Genomic DNA, 25095 nt, shown 5'->3' with positions numbered 1-25095 from the left:
TGGAGCAAGATGGCGTTTACTTAAAAACTACTACTATCGTTAACCCTGCTGTGTTTTTAACAACTGATCAAGTTGAAGGAGAACTGGAACATGACTGCCTGCAGACAATTGAAGAAGTCTACTGACTGGATCTCCGAGATGCACCACTGGAAGAAACAGATTGCGAACTCTATACCGACAGAAGCAGTTTCATCCATGAAGGAAAATGTTTATCAGGATATGCCGTTACCACTACTAAGAAAGTAACCGAATAACGAGCTTTGCCCTCGAATGTATCTGCCCAAAAGGCTGAATTGATAGCTCTTGCTCAAGCACTGGAACTAAGTCAAGGAAAGCGAGTGTCGTGGTTTAACCCCAGCCAGCAACTAAGCACCACGCAGCCGCTCACTCACTCCCCCCCACCCAGTGGGATGGGGGAGAAAATCAGGAAAAGAAGTAAAACTCCTGGGTTGAGATAAGGACGGTTTAATAGAACAGAAAAGAAGAAACTAATAATGATAATGATAACACTAATAAAGTGACAGCAGTAGTAATAAAAGGATTGAAATGTACAAATGATGCGCAGGGCAATTGCTCACCACCCGCCGACCAACACCCAGCCAGTCCCCGAGCGGCCAAAACCCTGCCCGCCCCCTTCCCAGTTCCTAAACTAGATGGGACGTCACATGGTATGGAATACACCGTTGGCCAGTTTGGGTCAGGTGCCCTGGCTGGGCATGAGAAACTGAAAAATCCTTGACTATAGTCTAAACACTACTGAGCAACAACTGAAAACATCAGTGTTATCAACATTCTTCACATACTGAACTCAAAACATAGCACTGCACCAGCTACTAGGAAGACAGTTAATTCTATCCCAGCTGAAACCAGGACAGCGAGTCATTTGGACAGACTCAGACTATGCTTTTGGAGTAGTACATGCACATGGAGCAATATGGAAAGAAAGAGGACTGTTATCTGCACCATTCAGCATGCAGAACAAATACTGAAATTATTAGAAGCCATTCAAAAGCCAACAGCAGTCACGATAATGCACTGTAAAGCACATCGGTCAGGTAGGACTGTCCCTGAAACAGGTAACTGATTGGCTGATAGAGCTGCTAAAGAAGCTGCAGAAAAAAGGCATCCTAGCCCTAGTTCCAGAGAAAAGTGTAAATTTAGCTAAAGATGCTACAAATTATAATGAAAAATATGAAGAATTAATTATTAAATTGCAGGCTAACAAAAATGAAACAGGATGGGCCATAACACCAACAGGTTAAATAAGAGCCCCATCCACAATAATGAGAGAAATTGCCCAGTCTGAGCATAACAAAGTACATTAGGGAACAGAAAACCTTGTTAAACATTTACAAAAGTGTATTTTGAATAGAGATATGACAAAAATTATTTGAATAATTACAAGTAAATGTGAAATTTGTATACGTAATAATCCCAAAACCAATATTAAAATCATTTTTTGAATTACTAAGCAAGGAAATTCTCCAGGAAAATATTGGCAAATTGATTTTACAGAACTGCTTCAAAAAGAAGGATATTGATATATCCTAGTTCTAGTTGATACCCTTACTGGGTAGCCTGAAGCTTTCCCTTGTCGCACCAACAAAACAAAAGTAGTTATCATTGTTATAATCTGTGTTGCTTTTAGCTGTCTTAAGCTGTGACACAATCTGTTCAAGTGAGACTACTAAAAGAATTAGTACCCTCAAACAGAAAGGGGGGAGTTGACAGCATATTTTCATACATTTTGTATGGTATGTCTAAATATTTTGATGGGTTTGATATTTTGTACCAGCCGTGGAAACCGATTTGCTGCTAGATGACTGTAAAAGTGAGATTTGGTAAATAATTATTAGAAATCTTATGCTATGATTGAAACAATAGACAAAAGTATAGCCAAGGAATTAACTAGTAGAGGTAGTTACTCATAAGTTTTGCAGTTCTTTGCTCTTATGACTAGATGTGCCTGTACACTAGATGAGAACAATGTTGAAACTGACCACATGTGATTGAAACTGCGTTAAGCTTCAAGATCAAAGAACAAGGACAAGAATAAAGACTTCAAGGACAGTCAGCAAGAACTTCAAATGGGTTGGTGGTCATAAAAGCAGCCCTTTGACTCAAATGGATCCTTCATTGCGCATGATCAGATATAGGCAGTACTATGATAATCAGTTATAATCATTTTTATGTATATTTAAACTAATCTGATTAATATGCAATTAGTTATTCTATATAACCTGTTTGTGCTAAAACTGTGGTATGCACGCTAGGTGGAACTATCTCCCGTGCATCCAGTGCTGCAATAAAGAATGCCTGCTTTCTAAAACTCCAAAACAAGTCTTAGAGAGTTTCTTTGACCAGCTTTTCAGTATCACATGCACCACTGCTGTACAAAATTTCAACACAGCATATGCCATTCCTCCACATAATCTGCCTTCCTCGTGACTCAGAGAGCACTGTATCACAGGCTAGTGCACTACATACATAAATTATTTCAGATCTTTATATAAGGCTTCTGCCTGTACTGTTAGCAACTTATTTCAAGAAAAACAGACAAAAATACATATATCTTGCTATCATTGTGAAAACTTTTCTCAAAGGTACTTGATGATGCCATGAAAATCCGAAATCAGAACTCAATAGTCAGTCTTTTTCAAAAGAAAAAAAAAAAGGGGGGGGGGCATATTCTATGTATAAATTCTGAAAATTAAAAAAAGTATAAGGATCAAGGATTTACTGGTTTAAGTCAACAGAGATACCATTTTCACCATTCAAAGACCTTGAGAAAGAGTCTGAAAAAATGCAGTAGACAAAAAGTTCAGCAGAAATACTTTCATCACAAGTAGTTACATTACAAAGCAACTGAGGAAAGAGTGTCTAATTTTTCATTACTGTCACAGAACAAAGTTCATTGACCTCTCACCACTGCAGTCTGACACACAATGCAGAGAGTTACTTACAAAGCAGTAAAAGCACTTTCTTTCCCAGTGAGCAAACCTGACTGCAGACTACCGCCTCCTCCTCAACCCCTAGTAAATGGGGGGGGAGAGCTGTCCCATCAGTATTTCTACTTCTTTCAGCCCCATTCTCGTGTATGATAAAAAAAAAGAAGAATTCACAGAAGGGGCTGCACGCCGCCGCGCCCCTACCGCGGCCTCGAACCCCGCTCCCCGCCGCCGCTGGGCGCGCAGAGGCCGCGCGGTGATAGGACGCACGCGCACAAAGAGCTTCCGTCCGCCCGCCCCTCCTAGTCGGCCGGGGCTCCCCGTCTCTGCCGCGCCCAAGCTGTGCGCAGCTGCAGTCGAGGCTTGCGGCCGCGCGGAGGGTAGGGAGGAGCGGCGGGTGGGGCGCGGTGCTGGGGTCCGCTCCTGAGGGGCTCCTGCTCGCGCTGCCCCGCCTCCCCAACGGAACACCGGCGGGACGCGCTCGTTGCTTTGCCTGCGAGTTTCCTCCTAGGGAGCCGGTCTTGGCAGATGCACACGCCACCCAACTAACTCATTCGCAGTAGGGAGAGAGATCCAGCCAGTCCGGGAGCAGAGGCTTGTTCTGTTTCGCTTTTCAGTCGATACTGAGTCACTGACGAACGAAGAACACAAAGATCCGGCCGAGGACACCGGTGCGTACGGAGCTGCCAGGACCCAAACGTGCGGCAACCTCGGCCCGGGAGGAGCTTGCTGCGGCAGAGTCGAGAGCTCTGCGCATGCGTCGGAGCGGTGCCGTTGTCGTGGTGTCTTTCCGCGCGGACGGAGAGGCCTCGTTGTTCTCTTCGGACTAAGCGGGCTCTTCGCGGCGCTGTCGTGTACCGGCCGCAGCGGTTATGGGGAAGCTGAACGTGTTGATGCTTCGGTACCTCTCCAGGGAGCACTTCAGGGTCCTGACAGCGGTGAGCCGGTGGGGAGGCCTGGCTGGGGGGACAGGCGAGCGGGGAGAGTAGCGGAGGCCTGCCTAGCCTAGCCGAGCGCGGCGCCGGCTAGATAAGCGGGATCGGGCAGGTTCCGTGCAGGGATGGGAGACTGAACTGGTAGTGTCGCAGACGGCAGTGGAAGAAAAGCTGCAGGGGAACGGGGCCGGTTTCTGTTCTCGCTGCCTCCCCTGAGGTCCGATGTTGGTGTTTCCCGGTGGGGAGGGCCCAGGTCGTGCAGTTCTTTTTTTCAGCCGGCTGCCTCGGAGGGATCGTTAACGGCAGGGCTGCCCAGGAAGGTACCGTCACCAGTTTCTACACGCGTGGTGATTGCTTTTGGCACACCGTCTTAACGAGGAGCGAGCAAAGGTTTACCAGTGCACGGCATCCTGCCTTGGGTAGTTATATGATAAGCACAGGCCACGCTAGTTGGCCTGTCTGATTGTACTGAATGCAGGAGAACTAGTGGAAAGGCAAATTGAGCCACAGCTGTGTAAGTATGAGAAAAGAGTCTCATTTCAGAAACGTAGAACAGCTCCTTCATCCATTCCTGAGACTGAAACCTAATCAGCCATTCACCTTCTGGCCAGAACTGTTTAAGTTTCAAGGCTGAATTATACAAAGGATATCAAGGAGCAGTGATGAATATTAAAAGATTTGGTTAAGTCATTAAAAAAAAAAATTGCATCCATAAAAAGTTATTTTAGTCTCAAGTGGGATGTGATATTATTTCATTGTTGAACACAGGGATTAATAAATCTATTTTTATTTACTCTTTTAGGTGGAAATGGGCATGAAGAACCATGAAATAGTTCCTGCTAGCTTAATTGCTTCCATTGCCAGCCTTAAACATGGTGGCTGTAATAAAGTTTTGAGAGAGCTGGTGAAGCACAAACTTCTAGCTTATGAACGAACTAAAAGTGAGTTTGAATTTTTTGTTGGGCTCCTGCACTCATTCTGTCCTCAGTGCCTCACAGTGGTACTTGCAGAAGTACTACAGCTTGGCATGTATGAGCATCCAGAGCACTTGCTAGTCTTGCCTTCTCTTGGACCTAGCCTGGTGTCAGCTGAGATAGAGTTAATTGTCTTCTTAGTAGCTGGTATAGTGTTATGTTTTGGATTTTATATAAGAATGTTGACAACACTGATGTTGTTGCTAAGTAATGTTTAGTCTAAAGTCAAGGATTTTTCAGCTTCTCCTGCCCAGCCAACAAGAAGGCTGGAGGGGCACAAGAAGTTGGGATGAGACACAGCCAGGGCAGCTGACCCAAAGTGGCCAACAGGGTATTCCATGCCATGTGATGTCATATCTAGTATATGAACTGGGGGGAGTTGGGGTGGGGAAATCGCCGCTCTGCGACTAACTGGGCATCAGTCAGCGGGTGGTGAGCAGTTGCATTGTGCATCGCTTGTATATTCCAATCCTTTTATTATTAGTATTGTCATTTTATTAGTGTTATCATTATTAGTTTCTTCTTTTCTGTTCTGTTAAACTGTTCTTAGCCCAGGAGTTTTACTTCTTTTTCCAATTCTCTCCTCCATCCCACTGGGTGGGGGAAAGTGAGTGAGCGGCTGCATGGTGCTTAGCTGCTGGCTGGGGTTAAACCATGACACCTGGGAATATGGGTTTGTGCAGCACCAAATGTTAGAGCTGTCTGCTGAGCTGCTTGTGCCTATAAAGATGACAGGCAGAAAAGAGATGAACAGTTAACTTTCTTTTTTGCTTGGTCACCAAAGTAATGAGAAATAAAAGAATCATTGGTTAAGGCCATATTCAGATGCATACAGGAGTCAGCCCAAATGAGTTACAGTTTTATAGTACACAAACTGGAGCAGACTGCAAAAGCCTTGTACATTTCACCCCCTCAGCTACTAAAGGAGTTTTTATTCCTTGTCATGTGACAAGTAGTCATTGTGCAGGCCTTTCCCCATTTCCTTCAGCCTTTTAGTTGCACCTGGCTTTGCAAACATACTGTAGGAGTCTACAGGAAATCTGTATCCTTTTTTTGTCCCAGTTCTTCAGAGCATTGAAGGTTGCTTTAGATCATCACAACAATCCCAGATCCCTGCTGTGTCTCTTAAATGTGTATCTTCCAAAATGCTCTGTGTTTTCCCAAGCTATTTGAATTACTGCCATTGCCTCTATTAGAGAGCGGCTAACAGCATGTCTTGTCTTCTGCCCAGTTGTCAATTTTCATAAAACTTGCAGGAATATGAACAGCTTTACCATTCTTTCAAATTGGGCTGATAATAGCCAGCAGGTGAAATATTACTTGGGTGTTGAGTACTGTAAGCTGAAACAAGAAACAAGACTAAACTGAGACTTCTAAGTGTAATATATACCTAATGAGGAATGAAATGTTTTGTATTTTATTCTTACCTAGCTGTCCAGGGTTATCGGTTAACTAATGCAGGATATGATTACCTTGCATTGAAAACTCTGTCTTCCCGACAAGTCATAAATTCTGTTGGAAACCAGATGGGTGTTGGCAAAGAATCAGGTAATTAAAAAATTTTTAATTTATTTTTTTTTTTTAAGCAAAAAGAGCTGTAATGTTGCAAATGTTTTGCTAGAAACTAGGTAAGTTTTCCTCTGGATAGTCACATCAGTTAATCTGTCAAACACCAAGGTTTATGGGTCACTTCTTGAAATGCTGTGTGAGGCTTCTGGCTGCATTTGAATATTTCTTCACAAGAGTGAAGGCAATTTTGTCTGATTCTTGGTTCATCGCTTAAAAAGGTACTTTGCAGGCAGATGCTGTTTGTCTCATAGTTTGTGAAGAGTTTTGAACCATTTTAGCAAAAAGATGATTTCAGGTTTTTCATCCCACTTTAAGATAGTAAAGTAAAATAGGCTGAAAACTATTGGAGTACCATCTTGGTTCCTCTTATGTTCATGTATATTGTAATTTGACACAGCCCCTAACTTCTGTAATTGAAGAATGAGAAGGGGATTGTTGGGGACAAATGGTAGAAATTAAACATAGGCTATTTGTTAACACTGTTTAAATTAAGGAGCTGGTCCTTTGGGTTGTCTGTCCACAAAATAGCAAGAAGGCAGCTCTTCTAGAGTGTGATTAAGAATACCAGCATCTGCCCTAGATTGTTCTAAAGGATAGCTTATATTTGTTCGTTGCTGTGCAGATAGCCTGGGGATGTTAACCTGAATATAAGAACATTAAGATCTCCTACTCTGAAAGATGTTTCAGATCACATCAATATTTCTTCTAATGGTCACTTTAACAATAATTTCTTCTTGTTCAGATCTCTGATATACAATATCTGAATTTAGCTGTCTTTACTAACTGTAGTAGAACTTGCCAAGCCAGAAATAGTAATTGTGAGAAGTGAAGTAACAAACTTATCACTGCTCTTTTTCATTGGATGCTAGCTTGTTAGATATCATTTATTTCTTAGATCTATGTCATTTTGTGTCATCTAGATATTTATATTGTTGCAAATGAAGAGGAGCAACAGTTTGCATTGAAGTTACATAGGCTTGGAAGAACTTCCTTTCGCAGTCTGAAAAATAAACGTGACTACCACAAGCACAGACATAAAATGTCATGGCTGTATTTATCCCGGCTAGCAGCAATGAAGGAGTTTGCCTATATGAAGGTAGGTGGCCATTCACACAATATCAGCAATGGTGTAATAGGCTGGAAGGTACTTTTCATAATGTGTTTTGATCACTTTGCATTTGCAGTAATGGTATGATTTACTCTTTTTTTTTTTTTTTTTTCCCCCCCCGAGTGGACTTAAAGTATATATTTCAGAGAATTTCATTGCTATATGCTTTGTGTACTTTCCAATGACAAAATGAAGCTTTGCCATTGAAGCCTTGAAGAACAGAAGCAGGTGTCATAAGAGAATTTCAAATTAATGTTATTATTTAAGGATAGATAATTTATATATCACCAGTTCTGCTGGTTTTCCTTTAAAATTTATTGCATAAGCTTGCAAAAACACCTTAAAAAGTAAGGAAATTTACAGTTACTCATCAGAATTATTCTTTTTTCTTTGTTCAGCTGTCTTTTTTAAAAAAAAATTATTTATTTTTCAGTTTACAATGTTTTAATTTGTTGGTGTGCTGTTGAGGGAAATCTTTCAGTCCAGACTGGTGTTCTGATCTGAAAAAGCACACTTTGTTCTGTACTGTGGGAAAAGATTTAATTTCCAAGCATATATTGCTACTTTCACAGAGTTTTTGATCTGCTTTAAAAAAATGCAGATGTTATATAGTGACTGAAAGTTGATAATGGAAAACTAATTATAAAAACCTAGTTTTCCCTTCTCTTTTTGTGCTATTCAACAGTATTATAAACATTAAATATTACTTGCTTGCTTCTCTTAAAAAACCTTGATAGGTTCTACCAGTGGCCTCCACAGAGAGAGAAAGAACTATTACCATTATTTAGAACCTCTATATTGGTCCAGCTGGCCCAACTGGTAAAGCATTATGTAGTCAGAACTTGTAGGAATATAATGATGAGTGTCAGTTTCCCTGAAAAGAGGGTTGGGGGAGGATTAATTGTGTGCCGAAAAGTGATAGTAGTGTAATATTTAAGCAACAAAAGCTATATTTATGTTGCTTTAACTTAGAATAGAAAAATTTCTTAGAAAAATTCTCTGGTAACGAGAGAAAGAGTAAAAAGAGAATGGAGCCATAAAGGAGCTGAGTGGATCAAGTGAATGACTAAATTTGCATTAGAAGAGGCTAACAGGAGAGCTTCAAAATATTATGACCTACCTTTGGTTAATCTTTAACATGGTGTAATGCTGCCTATTAATATTTAAGAATGAGCTTTTGTCTTACAGCAACTGAGTATAGATTAACTAGTCAGGCAGAACTGTATTGGCAGCAATTTAATGCGGAATTTTTTTCTAATGCCTGACACCCTATTCCCAGTTATCTGCTATTGATTATTTGGGCTAACAGACCAGATACAATTCTCTCACTTTTCCATTCTGTTGTGTTTTTCTTCCAGATGCAGATAATTAAACTGTAAACAGTATAGCAGTGTGCTTAGTGTCTAAATTTACTAATTTTATTTGTCTTTGCAGTGAAAGTTCAAATGTCTGTTATGCTGTCTTCCTTCTTAAGCATGTGTTTTGATGTTTCCAGTTAGCATTTGAGTAATGTACGCTGCTTCCGCAGTAATATTCATTGTTTATCTTAGACGGCAGTTTGTCAATATATGCAATGTTTTCTTAACTGTTTAATTTTAATTTGCAATGTGTTGTCTCTTTCCAGGCTCTGCATGACAGAAAATTTCCTGTTCCAAAACCCGTAGACTACAACAGGCATGCAGTTGTCATGGAACTTATTGATGGCTATCCTTTGTAAGTACTGAAGCTTGAATTCTCTGTGTTACAGAAACCCTAACAATGTTAGGTTCAGTAAGGTAACGGGGTTAGGGTTTTTCCTTGTCATGTGAATGAGTTGTGACTTCACCATGCTGAATAGTGCTCTCTAGCCCACACTCATTAGCATTCTACTGAGTTATAGTCTTGTTTCTCTTATCTTTTTATTCAGAGAAATTGGGTTTTTTTCTTAATCCAAAGAGACTGGTGGAATAGACTGATTTTTTTAAGTAAGGAATATATCGAAAGAGCAGTGTGACACATGTTAGTACTGCAGCTGTTTTCTACACAGAAATCACATACTCTTTATGTTATTGGATATGTACAGTATTGAATATAATATCCTTCACGTTCTGAACGCTGGTTCGTGATCCTTGCTCTGGTAATTCAGGTAAGATTATAAGTCACTGTTTTAGAACTTCTGCTCTGTTTACGTAGAATACCATGTATAATCTGGGTTTGCTTCTTCAAGGAAGATTACTTTGGTTGAGTTGTTCAACATCTAGGAACATTAAATATCACTGAAGTTTGTATGTGAATGGACGGTTTGTTTTGTTTGCAGAGCAGAATGCAGAAGGCCTCGATATAATGCAGAATAACCTATGTGCTTATCTAGAGATTTTAATTTTTTAGTCCTAGAACAAACCAGTCCATTTTCTTGTATAGTAATCAAGATCTAAAGTGGGCAGTTTAATCAAAAGGGAATTAATCCCAAAGTATAACAGTTGAAGACTAACATGGAAGAGACTTCATTATATTCTGTCTCCCCACCTTCATTTGTTAAATAATTCCACATCCATCATGTACATGGAGCACTTAAAGTTCCATGTGGAGATCTGCAGTGGAAGTTTACCATGCTCTCCCTGTTTTGTGATTCTAACCTGAAGGAGATAAGTAGTGGATGAGAATTATTTCAAATATGCCAAGAGCAAAGAATCTCCAAATAATTGAGGTTGGAGGGGACAGCTGGCAGTCATCTGGTCCAAACGACCTGCTCAGGCAGGGCCACCTAGAGCCTGTTGCCAGTTTTTCCATTGTCTGTTGCCTGAGTTGAAAAACCAGTGTGGAGTTGGTGACTTATGGTAAACAATTCTTATGCTCTCTTTGGCAAGTACAGGTTATCCAAAGTTCCTGCCAAATTGGACATAGTTTTTCCTAGTCTACCTGCCTCGTTTCACATCTCACGGAATCACAGAATGGTTGAGGTTGGAAGGGACCTCCAGAGGTCATCTGGTCCAAGCACTCTGCTTGAGCGGGGCTACCCAGAGCTGGTTGTCCAGGACCATGTCCAGATGTCTTCTGAATATCTCTGAGGAGGGACACTCCACAACTTCTTTGGGCAACCTGTGCCAGTGCTCAGTCACCCTCACAGTGGAAAAAGTGTTTCCTATGTTCAGACAGTTATGTGTTTCAGTGTTTCAGTTTGTGCCTGTTGGCTCTTGTCCTGTCACTGGACATCACTGAAAAAAGCCTGGCTCTGTCCTCTTTGCACCCTCCCTTCAGGTGTTGATATACATTGACGAGATCCCCTTGAGCCTTCTCTTCTCCAGGCTGAACAGTCCCAGCTCTCAGCCTTTTCAAATAGAAGAGGTGCTCCAATCCCTTAATCATCCTTGTGGCCCTTTGCTGGACTCTCTCCAGTATGTCTATGTCTCTCTTGTACTGGGGAGGCCAGAACTGGAGACAGTACTCCAGGTGTGGCCTCACCAGTGCTGAGTGGAGGGGAAGGATTGCTTGCCTCAAACTGCTGGCAATGCTTTGTCTAATGCAGCTGAGGATACCATTAGCTGCCTTTGCATGTTCAACTTGGTGTTCACCATGACCCCCAGGTCCTTTTCTGCCAAGCTGCTTTCCAGCTGAGTGACACCCACTGTGTACTGGTGCATGAGGTTGTTCCTCCCCATGTGCAGGACTTTGCATTGCTCATTGAGCTTCATGAGGTTCATGCTGGCCCATTTCTCCAGCCTGTCGAGGTCCCTCTGGATGGCAGCGTGACCTTCTGGCATATCAGTGACTCCCAGTTTGGTGTTGTCTGCAAACTCTGCCCTGTCATCCAGCTCATTAATGAAGTTGTTTACCAGGACTCGAACCACTTTTCACTGCTGGGGTACACTGGCCTCCAACTAGACTTTGCGCCCAGCCGTTCAGGCAGTTTTCAGTCCACCTCACTCTCTACATATCCAGACCATACATCAACAGCTTTGCTCTGAGAGTCTTAGGGAAGACAGTGTCAAAACCTTACTGAAGTACAGGTAGTTAATAATCCACTCTGTCCTCCCATCTAGCAGGCCAGTCACTTCATCACAGAAGTTTATCAAGTTGGTCAAGCATGACTTCCCCTTGGTGAAGCTGACTACTCTGAATGATTTTCTTGCCCTTAGTGTGCCTGACAGTGGTTTCCAGGATTAGCAGCTCCATCACCTTCCCAGGGCTTGAGGTGAGGCTGACCAGCCTATAGTTCCCCGGGTCCTTCTTGCCCTTCTTGAAGATGGGAGTGATGTTTGCCTTTCTCCGGTCTTCAAGTGCTTCTCCTAGTCACCATGATTGATCAATGATTATCAAGAGTGGCTTTGCAAAGAGACTTGCTAGCTTCCTCAGTACTTGGGAGTACATCCCATCCAGGGTCCATGGACTTAACGTATGTCCACTTTGCTTAAGTGTTACCTGAACTGATACCCTTCCACAAGGGTGCATCTTCCTTGCTCCAACCCTTGCCCCTGATCCTTGGGACCTGAGATTCCTATCTTGGAAGATACCATTTAAACATGACTTCCAGATTCAAAAGAGCAAGTGGGATGTTTTATGATACAGACCTGTGGCTATGAGAATTGTCACCAATTAATTTTGGTACGAACAGGAGCCTGTTACAGAACTGCTAGACTTCCATCATTCATTCTTTGTATTGCACAAATGATCCATTCTTAGAATACTGCAGTGCTGCATTTGACCAGAATACTTCACTTGATGACTCTAAATGCTGACCACTTCTTCACAGTTTATGGTACCATAAGAAAACTGCCTTTTTAGTTTGTTTCTAAATACCAGATGATTTGTTTTTCACCACTTAAGGTACTTTGCTTTCTCAAGTATGCATTCAGGAATGCTTTAAGCTTTTTTCTTCTTTTTTTTTTTTTTTTTCTTTTCCCCCAACTTAGTCTAGAAAATACATTTCTGTAAAAGAAAATATCATGGGGCATTTAAATTTGAATACAGAAAGACCTAGTTCCTACTGAGACCATAAGATTACCTAAAACAGGAAAGACATAAAAATTCACGCATCCATTATTTGAATAATGCATTATGACAATGGTGCCTGATGGGAGACAATAAGTATAAGCTGAAATGAGATTTAGCCAGCATATAAGGAGACATTTTCTCCCACTGAAGACAATGAGGCAGTGGCACAGGGTTCTTGTGGATGTTGCACAGTCTCTCCATTCCTGGAATTTTTCAAGCACCAACTAGACAAAGCCCTGAGCAATCTGGTCTGATCTCAGAGTTGACTCAGCTTTGAGGAGGGTATTGGACTAGAGACTTGAGGGCCCTTTTAACTTGAACTACCCTGGCATTCTGTCAGATGTACTTCATTTACTTTGTCTATATTTTCAAATTAAGTCTTTCAACATTCAGAATATTTTATTACATTTAACTTTCCAGGTGCCAGGTGAGACAAATGGAAGATCCTGCCTCTGTCTACAGTGAATTAATGGATCTGATTGTAAAACTTGCCAATCATGGTTTGATTCATGGTGATTTCAATGAATTTAATCTCATAGTGGATAATGATGACCATGTCACTATGATTGATTTCCCTCAGATGATATCAACATCACATGCAAATGCTGAATGGTAGGTTCAAAGTAAATCTGGCAAGTGCTGATGATAGCAAATAGTCAACCATGACTTGTTTCCATTAGCCTGTTTCTGATTCTTTTTCTACCATTCTTGTCATGCAGCAAAAATAACATTCCAACCATAGTTTGATTTATGAATGTGTAGAAATGTCTCTGTAGGATAAATATGTAATTAATTTCTTCTCAGAGAGAATGATGTTGTTCAGTTAAGAAATGCTTAGAAATAAACTGCGTGCAGTTTGTCTCCCTAGCCTTTTGTCTTAGGATCACTAATAGAAATAATTTTCAAATAAAACCAGTAAAAGACAAGAAATGTAGGGTGAGAGTTTATCACTGCAGTAGACTTCATTACCTTGATTTTGTGTTCGTACAATTCTGTATTTTTTTACAGGTATTTTGACAGAGATGTTAACTGTATTAAGGAGTTCTTTAAGAAACGCTTCAACTACGAGAGTGAGCTCTTCCCAGCATTCAAAGACATCAGGTAGAAACTGCCAGATAAATTTGAGTTCTCCTATTTATGGTATTTGTGTTGATTTTGTGAGAAAAATGGATGCCTGTGATTGATGCTTGTAGGAGAAATAAAATAAATAGGCCCAACTATGCAATTTTAAATTATATGTTTGTCATTCCTATTGTGTTTTCTTCAACCAACTCTAAGTGGTTTCCAAAAGCTAAAGTGTGCTTTAAAATCCACTGCTACCTCCTTTGTCTTTCCTCTTGCAGCTAAGGAAGAGAGATGAATCCAAAAGCTTGATCGAAATGGTGACTATCTAGGAAGTATTAACAGTGATGCAGAATCAGTTTCTCCCACTTCTCAAAGCCTGTTTGACAGTTCTAGTATACTGAGGATTAATTTCGGTTTCAATTTTGAATTTATTTTTAAAATGCTAGTAAATATGGTGACTGCCTCATCAAACATTATTACATTCAAAGTTTTCTTCCCAATGCCTTTTGTCCCTTCTGAAAAGTAAAGTAATTTTTCACTTATTTTAAGACTGAAGCTGTTGCAATGAAAAGGGTTTTATTTCATTCTGAGCGCTTTTCCAAAGTAGCCCCACACATGAATCAGTCTCTGTGTGTCAGTGTACCTTTTATTCTTCTGTTTGCTTAAACATAATTTGAATTCACAGCTAAATTGTATTCCTGCTAAAATAAAATAATTTTCTATAAATAAATAAATAAACAAATAAATGCTGGCTATGGAGATGGGATCATCTTCTGCAGGAGTTTGCTTTTTTCCGGTCACATTCTGTTAATACTTTACCTAAGCTCAGCACTATCATACATTCTGTGTATTTCAACAGAGCATATCCTCTTTGTTAATAGTATGGGTAATTGTAGTCTAGCTTGATTAATATTTGTAATCCAAGATGTAGCATATTAGTAGCTTGATGATTTAGCATATTAAAAGAAAATGTACTTCTTTCACAGGAGAGAGTGTTCTCTTGATAGAGAGATTGCTGCCAGTGGCTATACAAAAGAAATGCAGGAAGATGGTGAACTGCTTTACCCACCAACTTCTGATGAGGATGATAATACAACAGAGGTATCAGAATTTGTAGAAGATGCTGAGAATAAGCTCAACTTCTTCAGCAAAGATAAAGAAAATAATGCAGGCTTCATGTATGAAGTGGGTGATTTCTCTGAAAGCAGAACCTCTCACAACTTTATGTATAGCAACGAAGAGGCTGATACAACGGAAAGTAGTGAAGATACACAAAGACTGAATATGTCAAAGCTGAGTTCAGCCTTAGAAAAAATTGAAGGTCAAGTTATGCTTTGGAAGTCTGGTGAAGATGCAGAGAGTTCTGCGATTGCTTTTTTTGAGGGCAAAAGCGTAACTGAAAATGCTGCTGAAGTCAAAAATCAGACAGGTCAAGGACAATGCTGTAATAAGGAGAATGAAGACAAATGCCCTGATCTAGTTGACTTGTCAACTTTAAATGAGAAATTCAGGCATTACAGGTAAAGATTCATACTTACTGTCTAGGAGCGTGGTTCCTCCCCTCCCCCCAATAAATGTAAATCTTGCAAGTAGCTCAAAAAGGACTACTCATTAGCTACCCTTGTTTAAATTGAAGACTAAAAATTCAATTTATTTTGAAAACATTGCAGTGAGTATCTTTCCTATTGGTCTCATGATGGGTAACCTGTTGATTGGTACTACACACGTAATGCTTCATATGTAAAGTGTGATATATCAGTTGTCCAGCTGTATAGTAGTATCTAACAAGAGAACAGGTGTTGGATTTAATTCATAGTCCAACCTCTTTTCTATGGTGGAATTATTTTCCCTTTTTCTTTACTTCAGTTAATATTGGTAATTGTCCTGGTTTCAGCTGGGATAGAGTTAATTTTCTTTCCAGTAGCTGATATAGCGTTATGGTTTGGATTCAGTAGGAGAAGAATGTTGATAACACACTGATGTTTTCAGTTGTTGCTAAGTAGTGTTTATACTAAGTCAAGGATTTTTCAGCTTCTTGTGCCCAGCCAACAAGAAGGCTGGAGGGGCACAAGAAGTTCGGAGGGGACACAGCCAGGACAGCTGACCCAAACTGGCCCAAGGGGTATTCCATACCATGTGACATCATGCCTAGTATATAAACTGGGGGGAGTTGGCCTGGGGGGGGATCACTGCTCGGGAACTAACTGGGCATCAGTTGGCAAGTGGTGAGCAATTGCATTGTGCATCACTTGTTTTGTATATTCCAATCACTTTATTATTATTGTCATTTTATTATTGTTGTCATTATTATTTTCTTTCTTTCTGTTCTGTTAAACTGTTCTTAGTTCAACCCATGGGTTTTACCTTCCCCCCCCCCGATTCTCTCCCCCATCCCACTGGACGGGGGAGAAGTGAGTGAGAGGCTGCATGGTGCTTAGTTGCTGGCTGCGGTTAAACTACGACAGTAGTGAAAGAGTTCATGATGTTAAAATACTGCTTCTAATAACTTTAATGAATAAGTTTGTAATTTGAATGCTCTGTCTCAAAGCCAAATTACTCTGCTGCCCACTCGGCTGAAGTTAGCAAGAGCAAGCTCCTTGGAATGTATTGTACTGTTTGGTCTTCTAGCTTTTAATTCCTTCCCTGACATACTTAGAAATTCCTGCTTACATTCAGGCTAGACCCTTGCACATGAAATTCTGAGTTTGCCAGCCTACCATGTACCTGGATGCATATACCAAGCTCATACTCCTCCTTATTTGGTTTTGCTTTTTAGTGAAATGATTTGTCGAAACATTGTGCAGAATCTGAAATACTTTTTTTAGTGTTCTTAAGCTTCTTTTCATTTGCTTGGTATACCAGTGGCTATTGTGCAACAAATTCTGCCTTTCATATAATGCCTGTTTTGAACAACTAGTATTAATATTTAAAATCTAAGTATTTTGTAGTACTTGCATGTTCTGTTGGGAGTTTTCAGATTATATCTCAGAAAGTTAAGACTAAAACATGATGCTCATAAAGGCAAACAGTTTATCTTGCTAGTGGAATAAAACATTGATTTATGTATTTTAGAGATGAAGAGAGTATCGTTCATATTGCTGAGCACAGAACAAGGACTAAAAGTATCACATCGGTCAGAAGTGTTGGGAGCTGTTCAACCATTCCAGCGGTAAATATTGTTATTACCTAGTTTACTCTAAGACCATATTAAATTTCACATAGCTGTTAGTACTTATTTGTAAAAATGTTCTCTAGCATTAATTATCTTTAAAAAGACTGTTACAGTGTATCTCTGTGGTTTGCATTTCCATGCCAGCAGAAAAATAGAAGTGATACTTCTGTAATTGTTTACAGGCAATGATTTCCAGCACTTTCCTTCATGTATATCTCTTTCACCAAAGCTCTACACCAGCATTAGCAACTCTCATTTAGTCAGTAACAGGCTAATGTATGTTAATGTATGTTCATGCACTAATATTTAATCATTTCATTCATTTCTGTTGCTAGCCGCAATTAATATCTTTCATGTTAAGAGTGGATGCTTGAGTCAGGATTTAGTTTGGCCTTTTTTGCCTATCTTCTCAGAGATTCACACTCCTTGAAACATTTATATGAACTCACTTCAATAGTGATTTCTTTGGCAATATGAATTTATCTGACTTTCTGCATTATATAAATCAGAGCATTTTCAGCAGAATTTAATTTCAATTAGGTCAGACTACATACTTGCTATACAATGGGTGCCTATGTTCAGTCGCATTTTCATTTGCAGTTAGGAGCAGAAGATCTGAAAAATCTAGTTTGGGGAACACATTGGTGTAGTTTCAGCTCTTTCATGACAGGTACCAAAAGTAAATACATACTTTTTCAATGTGTGTTTTTTTGAAGCATTTCTATTGCCTAATTAGAGTATTAGTCCTAGAAATACTGTATCTGAATCCTATAGTGCTGGCAAGAGTGACTTTTTTTTTTCCAGTTAGACTTGGTCTTCGTTGTTTACAGTCTTTTCAGTCTGCTGCTTGCTTGCTGCTTCAGTACTTTTCTAACAAAGGCTTTGCTACTGTCCTATTAAGTGATGTGAAGTGATTCTATGAAGCAGCCTTGTTTTACACAAGGTGCCTGTCAGTGGCTATAATATTCATGGAATATTTGGCTGCTTTACTCTTTCATGTTTGGATATTTTTGTTGTTGTTAAGCATTTTAAAGATGCACCAATAACCAATAAAGTTACATGTGTAAATGAATGTTAAGGAACAGCATGCTTGCATCTTGTCTAAGACATTTTTTACAGGACTTCATGCAAGCTAAAAAAATCCAACTTTGATCTTCGTCATCACAGTTCTTACTCTAGGGGATGGCGTTGTATCATCTTAAGGAGACGAAGGATTAGATTAAAACTATGGGATGAAGTAAACAAGAGCCAGGATGACCTGCCAGGAATACCCTAGCTTCTGGTCCATGCAATCTTTTTTTTTTTTTTTTTTTTTTTTTTTTTCATTTTTTGAGTTTGCTAATTTAAGTGTGCAGAATTAAAAAAAAAAAAGACTAGTGCTACTAAGTCCTGTAAAGGAAATTACTTAAAATTATACTCCTGTACCCCAGTTAGTGGTAGCAGTGGTCATTATGTAGCTATAGAAACCTTTTTGAATGTATAGAGGATGTATGTTTATTCTGTAGGCAGGAACATAAGACATGTTAAAAATATGTAAATGGCGTGTACGTACTTATTTTCTGTTCTAAAAGAAAGATAAAAGCACTTTAGCAGAAAAGCTTTTGAGAGGTTCAGCCACATAAAAAACTTTATCCTGCACCAGTTTACCTTGCATGCTTTCACTTACATGCTTTTATGCTGAGTAAAATAACATTTCTGCCCATTGCTGTATCTTATTTTAACTTCTGAGTGTTATAGCTAAAGAAATGACATGTATAATGATCTAGTTGTAACATAACAAAATAATTATAAAACTAAAAATGCAAAATAGTGGCACTGCAGTAAGATCCACTGGGCTGCTTAGAGCTGATGCATTTTTATTGCTGCTAGCATTTATCTGTTACTTATGCAGCTTGCTTTCTGTTTGTTGGAGAAAACATACTAAAACATAAGAAGATTTTTAAATTCACACAAATTCATACAGGCATATATAAACAACGGCAGTAATAGCAGCAGGCACAGTCATAACTTGGAGAATATGCCAAAAAGAGAAGGCTTCCTGAATTTTGGAAAATCAGCTATTCCACGAGAAGTAAAGTATCTTTCTGGGCTTGTACAAATCTTTATATGCAGTGATGTAATTTAATTAGAGGAAACAGTGTGAATGATCAAAAATTTAAATAATAAAATGTAAGTCTGTTTACTCTGAAGCATTTCTCAGTATTTGCTTACATTTAGGTTATGATGATGGAAAGACTAGGGAGTCTTTCCACCACGTGCTGTGGTTTAGCAATAGAATTTGGTGAATTTACATTACGATTCCATGTCAAAAACTTCTGGTATCCCTCTTGCAAAATTTCTTCTAGCAAGTTTTGTATAAACTAGTCATCTGTCCTGGACCAGAGTGGGAGAAATAGAGAAGCCTTCTTTCAGGGTTCTGCCCACAGACAACACAGAATGACAGATGCGTTATTGGCAAAAGAAAAACATCTGTGCAACAGTTTAAATTAGTTCCAATCAGTTTTTCTTCAGGAATATTTTTAAAGAGAATCTACAATTTTTATTTCCAAAGAGCTCATGGTTAAATATTGAGTGCTACTAAGTACCCAAGGAGGAAGGATCACATGCAACTGTTTTTTATCCAGATTTCATCAGTCAGCCTGCATGCGATGTAACTTAAGAAACTGCTGTTCAGGTGGTTCCCTAATTATTACAGGATTTCTGCTGAAATCAGGATTGAGTAACTGGATTCATTGACTGCCATGTATTTTGTTACCTTAGTTGTGTTAGTCACAGCAATTCTTAAAGAGCATAACTTGCCAAAATGATGCTTTCTGCTTCCTAATTTATTCCCTACCAACTTACTACTTCATATGGTACAGTGAAGTTGAGTTGATAGTACAATCAACAAAGCACAACAAGGCAACTGAAATTGGGGTACATGTAAAGGAAGTGTAATTACATGGATATTTTTTCTCTTGTCCAGTTACTTGGACATCAGCAGATCTTTTATTAAGGACAGATTTATTCCTTCATATGACCTTTTTTTAATGCTTTATTAATTAGAATAAAAATAAGACACTCCTTTGGGATTTCCAATAAGTACGGTTCCGTCATGATGAAATAGAAAGATGAAAATAATTTGATTTCTCTTTTTCTTCCAAGACACGATATGCACATATGCACTCAGTATTAGTGCAGCAGCGGGAGCTGGGATCATTTTCCAAATGACAAAATCACAGCCACCATCTACTAAAACATGGCTTCATTTTTATTATGGATAGCTCTTGCCAGCATAATGGAGAGCAGAACTCAGAATGAAAACATAGTTGTAAATAACAGATGAAATTTCATAAAACTATTGCAGTTTTCTGGAAATAGCAGTGGCTGTTGCTGTTTCAGTACTTCTGCTGTAGATGCATGACACAGTCCTGACCCTTGGGAATCTTAATAGGAGAGTGCCTCACAACAGGGGAAAACTGGAGGAGGAATTGTAAATCGCTCCTGATTGCCCATCTTTTTTAGCCACACTTGTGATAAAGAGTTGTTGTTTTCCACTCACATCACTGTAATCCAAACTTTAGAAAAAATAGGGTGCTAGAAAAAATACAGTGCTAAAAAAATAGGCACAAACCAAGTAATTATTGCAGGACATGAAATGTTCTACTGGTCTTTTTCTTTTTTTTTTTTTTTAAACTTAAAAGACATCTGTCTAATCTTGAAGCATAGAATATTACCAGCTTTTACATTTTTGTAGAAGGCATGTGTTTTGACCTGAGAGGTGCTGATCCTTTATGATCCCTGTGAGAAAGACACTTAAACTCTGTAAGGTATGATTTAAAATGCTATTTATTAAAGCTAAGACTGTCGGAAGAGAATAGCATAGATAATCCCACACCCCTTTAGGATGCTGGGAGCCCTGAGGTTATAGCATTGAACAGGACTCCCAACACACATGCAGTGTGCCATGCAGACCTTGTCTGTAGCAGAGAATCTCTCTCTTCAGTCAGTCAAGCTATTTTATGATTTTCTTACAAGTAAACAACTCTGTTCATCATTTCTACAGTCAAGCTGAACTGAAGTTTGCACAATAACTTCTTGGTGCACTTTTAGAAAAAGGCAGGGCCACACAGGAGGCCTAATTGCGAGTACTGAGGGGGAGCTGGCTTAGTTTATCCCACAGACAACAGATTTGTGCAGCACAACACAGGCCTGAAGACAGCCCTGTATCTGCAGCTTAGGGCAACACTGCACAGATCTGGGCTTGCTCATGTTAACCGTTTTGTGTATCACTTAACTTCTTGATGTACAGAGGTCTTCCAGTTAGGATCGTGTATGTTCATGTTGGTAGTGAAAATGCACTATCATTGTGCCATGTCTCAGTACTAAATGGTCTTCAAAAAGTTCTGATACTAAATTGTTTGTTTATTTGTAGGAACTGGTGAAACAGAAGATAAAACGTCAACTGACCAAACATCAAAAGTCTGCTCTGAGGCAACAGCTGCGAAAAGGAGAGGCAAATATTTATACCAAACAACGTAGAGAAAATATGCACAACATTAAGTCAAGCTTGGATGCAGCTAGTTTCTGGGGATAGTTTATTAAAGCTCCCATTGAACATGAGAAAACTCACAATGCATATAGTCAAAAGAATTATGCTAATAACCAATAATCCTTTTATATAATGGTGCTAATCCTTTTACATAATGTCGCAATCTCTTTTATACTACCAAATGTTTTTCTAGAAGTTAAAAAACCTCATTGTGGTTCCTGTGATTTTAATTGGGTTTGTGTTTCTGGTTAAAAACGTTGACTGTAATTTAAATTAGACCAGTAGTACCAGCTAAGATAATTTAACTACAGTAATTTCCAACAATATCTTGTTGTAAATCCATTGTACTGTGTGTGTTTAGATAAAGAATCTTCTGTTGTGCAGAGGATCCCTCTTAAGAGGGAAGTAAGGGAATTTTTAAAACCAATTTTTGCAATGACATGAGATTTAAATTTAAAATGTTACCCTCATGTTATAAACAGATATTTGTTTGTATTAAAAATCACAAATATGAACCTGATAGCAGTTAGTACTCTTTAAGATTTCTTTTGTACCTGTACAAAATATGTATGAGCAATCCATATGATGAACATGCATGCTCTGAGGCCAGCAATTCTCATTTATTTTTTCATTCACTCCATGATCTCACGTATAAATCTTGCGCAGAAAAATATGTAATAATAACAGTGTTGTATAGACCTGGCAAGCACTCAGATTTTTAATGTGCCTGCACAGTTACCAAAAAATTTAATTCCTTATATCTAATAACTTACATAAAGTAATGAGGATTGTGGAACTTCTCTTTTTCAAAAATATTACCATGACTTTTACTATGCTATATCCTTGGGGTCTGAAAACCTAGAAGAAAAACAAATATCTTGATTTATTTTTTTTATTTTAAGCAAGGTATGTCTAGTAATAAAATTAAATAGTGCTTATATTTAAAAACTCATAATAAGGAGAGGAGTGTTTGTGACCACTGAAGCAAGAGAGAGTAGTGTAAATTTTTTTTTATGTTCTTTTTTTGACCTTCTATCCACTGTATTTGTGCTTGAGATGTGAAGTGGAGCCCTTCTTGAGAAGGACAACTTGGCAGAGTTTAAATTATCAATCTATAGTTTGGAAAATCTTAAATCTTTTACTTGCCTGAGTAAAAGAAATGAGGAACTTTGGCTTTGACCTTTGGTTTTCTGCTTGCATGTCTGATGCTATCTATTCTTTGGCTTATGTACCTGATATGCCTGATACCTTACTGAGGTTTTAGTCTGTTGAAGAATTGCAGCCTCTATTCTGTCTTGCAGCACACTCTTGCTTCAATTTTTGTCTTCTCTCTGGAACAATGTAAAAGCTAGTCTCAGCCAGCAGCTGTATGTGGTCTTAATTAAACCATGGCAGGTCAGTGAAGAGATGCAGTAGATAAGTGTTCCTTGCAGGATCACAGCTGCATGCAAGTCTGCTGACAGAAATAAGAAAGTTTGATTAAATCTTGCATGTAAGTGATTGCAGTCAGGTTATGTAGGCCTGGTTCCTGATACAGCTATAGCTGATTTTAGCAGGAGTAGAAAAACAAACTAAGTTAATTTAATTGCATTTCCATTTTAAACATTAAAGGAAGAAAAAAATCTTTCTGTTTCTGGGCTCTTATCTGTTAAGAGACTGGTTCAGTGACAGCTTAACAAGATTTGAGTTACTGTTCTTTGGCTAAGATGTGTGTGCACTTTTTGGCTTCTAATTTAGGACTTCTCACAGTGAATGAGTTCTTTTTGGTGTGCAACCTTAAGTCTGTCTTGGTGATTGGTTCTAAAAATACACAAAGGTTGTCCGTTTGATTCAGCACTATGAAAAAAGAAAGGATGATGGAAATCTTTGTTTATTTTCAAAACGTTGCTTTAAAACGCCCATTAACTCTTTAAAAAGTATTCTAATGGATGGCTCTAAGTTATCATTTTCATTTACTCTGCCAGACAAGACTATTCTGAGACTGGAGTTAGCAAGGGAGGAACTAATCCTCAAAGTTACAGTTTAATACATCTTTATTAAGCCTGTTTTTTCCAAAGCAGCAAGATTCCTGAAATATCTAAAGCCATCAAAGGTCACAATGAAGTTTATACATTGAATGAACATCAGAGTACTTGCTCCAATTGAATGTCCACATATGAAGCAAAGTATTTAGAATGAACTTAGGAAAATGCAGAGGTTAAGACAATATTGACGATCTTAAATTCACATATTCAGCAGGAAGGAATGTGTGAGTTATAACAAAATTGGTTTAAAATGCGTTATTTTAATAAGCACACATAAAGTAGTGTTAGTTCATTAATTTGTAACCAAACAAAATTTGAAAATTGGTAAGGAGCAAACATTGTACTATGCACATTCAATATATGCAGCAGTATGTGTTAAAACTTTTAAGTTATACAAGGTTGTGTAGCAATTTTCCACTGCTGAATACTAAAATACTAATTTTTATTTGGGAACATGGAATAAAAGATTGTACAGTAACTAAAGAAAATATCTTTTGGATATTTTTCAAGTCAGGAAGACTTTACTGGAACTGATATAAAAGTATTCTGTACCAGCAAAGTAACTAGTTGATGCAGCTTATGGCTGCTACAAACAACCCTCCTGTCTGAAGGAAAAAGCATGTTATATCTGTATAACAACAGTGTATTTGCATTTGTACTTTAGGCTTTTGCCCGCATGTTTTGGGTTTGTGTGGCAGGTTTTGGTAGCAGGGGAGGGGCTACAGGGGTGGCTCCTGTGAGAAGCTGCTAGAAGCTCCCCCAGCTCCAAGGTGGACCCACCTCTGGCCAAGGCCGAGCCCATCAGTGATCTTGGTAGTGCCTCTGGGATAATGTACTTAAGGAGGAAAAGAAAAAACCCTGCTGGAAAACCTGCAGTGGAGAGGGAAGTGGAATGTGAGAGAAACACCTATGCAGACACCAAGGTCCATAAAGAATGAGGGGGAGGAGGTACGCCAGAGGAGGTGATGCCCCTGCAGTCCATGGTGAGATGACAGGCTGTCCCCCTGCAGCCCATGCATGTGAAAGGTGGAGCAGATGCCCACCTACAGCCCGTGGAGGGACCCCACGCTGAAGCAGGTGGATGCCCGCAGAGGTGGCCATGACTCCATGGGAAAGCCTGCGCTGGAGCAGTCAGTGCCTGAAGGACTGCAGCCCCTGGGAAGGACCCATGCTGGAGGAGGGGAAGAGTGAGGAGTCCTGTCCCTGAGGAGGAATGAGTGGCAGAGACAATGTGTGACGAACTGACAACAAGCCCCATTCCCCATCCCCCTGCACTGCTTGGGGGAGGAGGTAGAGAAAATCGGGAGTGGAGCTGAGCCTGGGAAGAAGAGAGGGGCGGGGGGAAGGTGTTTTAAGATTTGGGTTTTACTTCTCATTATCCTGTTTTGATTTGAGTGGTAGTAAATTAAATTGATTTTGTTTTTTCCCCAAGTTGAGTCTGTTTTTTGCCTGTGACCATAAGTGGTGAGGGATCCCTCCCTGTCCTTGTCTTGACCCACGAGCTTTTCTTTATATTTTCTCCTCCCCATCCCACTGAGGGGGAGCAGTGAGCAAGTGGCTTCGTGGTACTTTGTTGCTGGCTGGGCTTAAACGATGACACAGCACATTGATGTCTGTCTTTTGATTGGAATGCCTCTTCAGACCCCTGAACAACTCTGTTCTCTTACATATAAAGTTTAATTCACTGACATTTTGATACACTTACTGTACATGGAATTGGAAACTACATTCCAGGAAAATGGATTCAAATTGGGTTAACCTAATACATCACAAGTTTAATTTTGCTTTCTTTTTAATT

At 39.4% G+C, this 25095-nt stretch overlaps 1 protein-coding gene across 1 annotated transcript; it reads left to right on the top strand.

Moving 5' to 3' along the window:
• Nucleotides 1-3227: 3227 nt before the first annotated feature.
• Nucleotides 3228-24728, top strand: RIOK2 (RIO kinase 2). Its single transcript, XM_075033907.1, has 10 exons — nucleotides 3228-3886; nucleotides 4686-4824; nucleotides 6289-6405; nucleotides 7347-7522; nucleotides 9159-9247; nucleotides 12926-13117; nucleotides 13514-13606; nucleotides 14557-15090; nucleotides 16643-16739; nucleotides 21157-24728. The coding sequence occupies exons 1-10, from the start codon at nucleotides 3821-3823 to the stop codon at nucleotides 21316-21318; spliced, it is 1665 nt and encodes a 554-aa protein (XP_074890008.1). The 5' UTR covers nucleotides 3228-3820; the 3' UTR covers nucleotides 21319-24728.
• Nucleotides 24729-25095: the final 367 nt, after the last annotated feature.

This window comes from Buteo buteo, chromosome 8 (assembly GCF_964188355.1).
Source record: "Buteo buteo chromosome 8, bButBut1.hap1.1, whole genome shotgun sequence".
Classification (NCBI taxonomy): Eukaryota; Metazoa; Chordata; class Aves; order Accipitriformes; family Accipitridae; genus Buteo; species Buteo buteo.
Note: the sequence above shows the minus strand (reverse complement) of the source record. Positions and strands in the feature narration are given on the sequence as shown.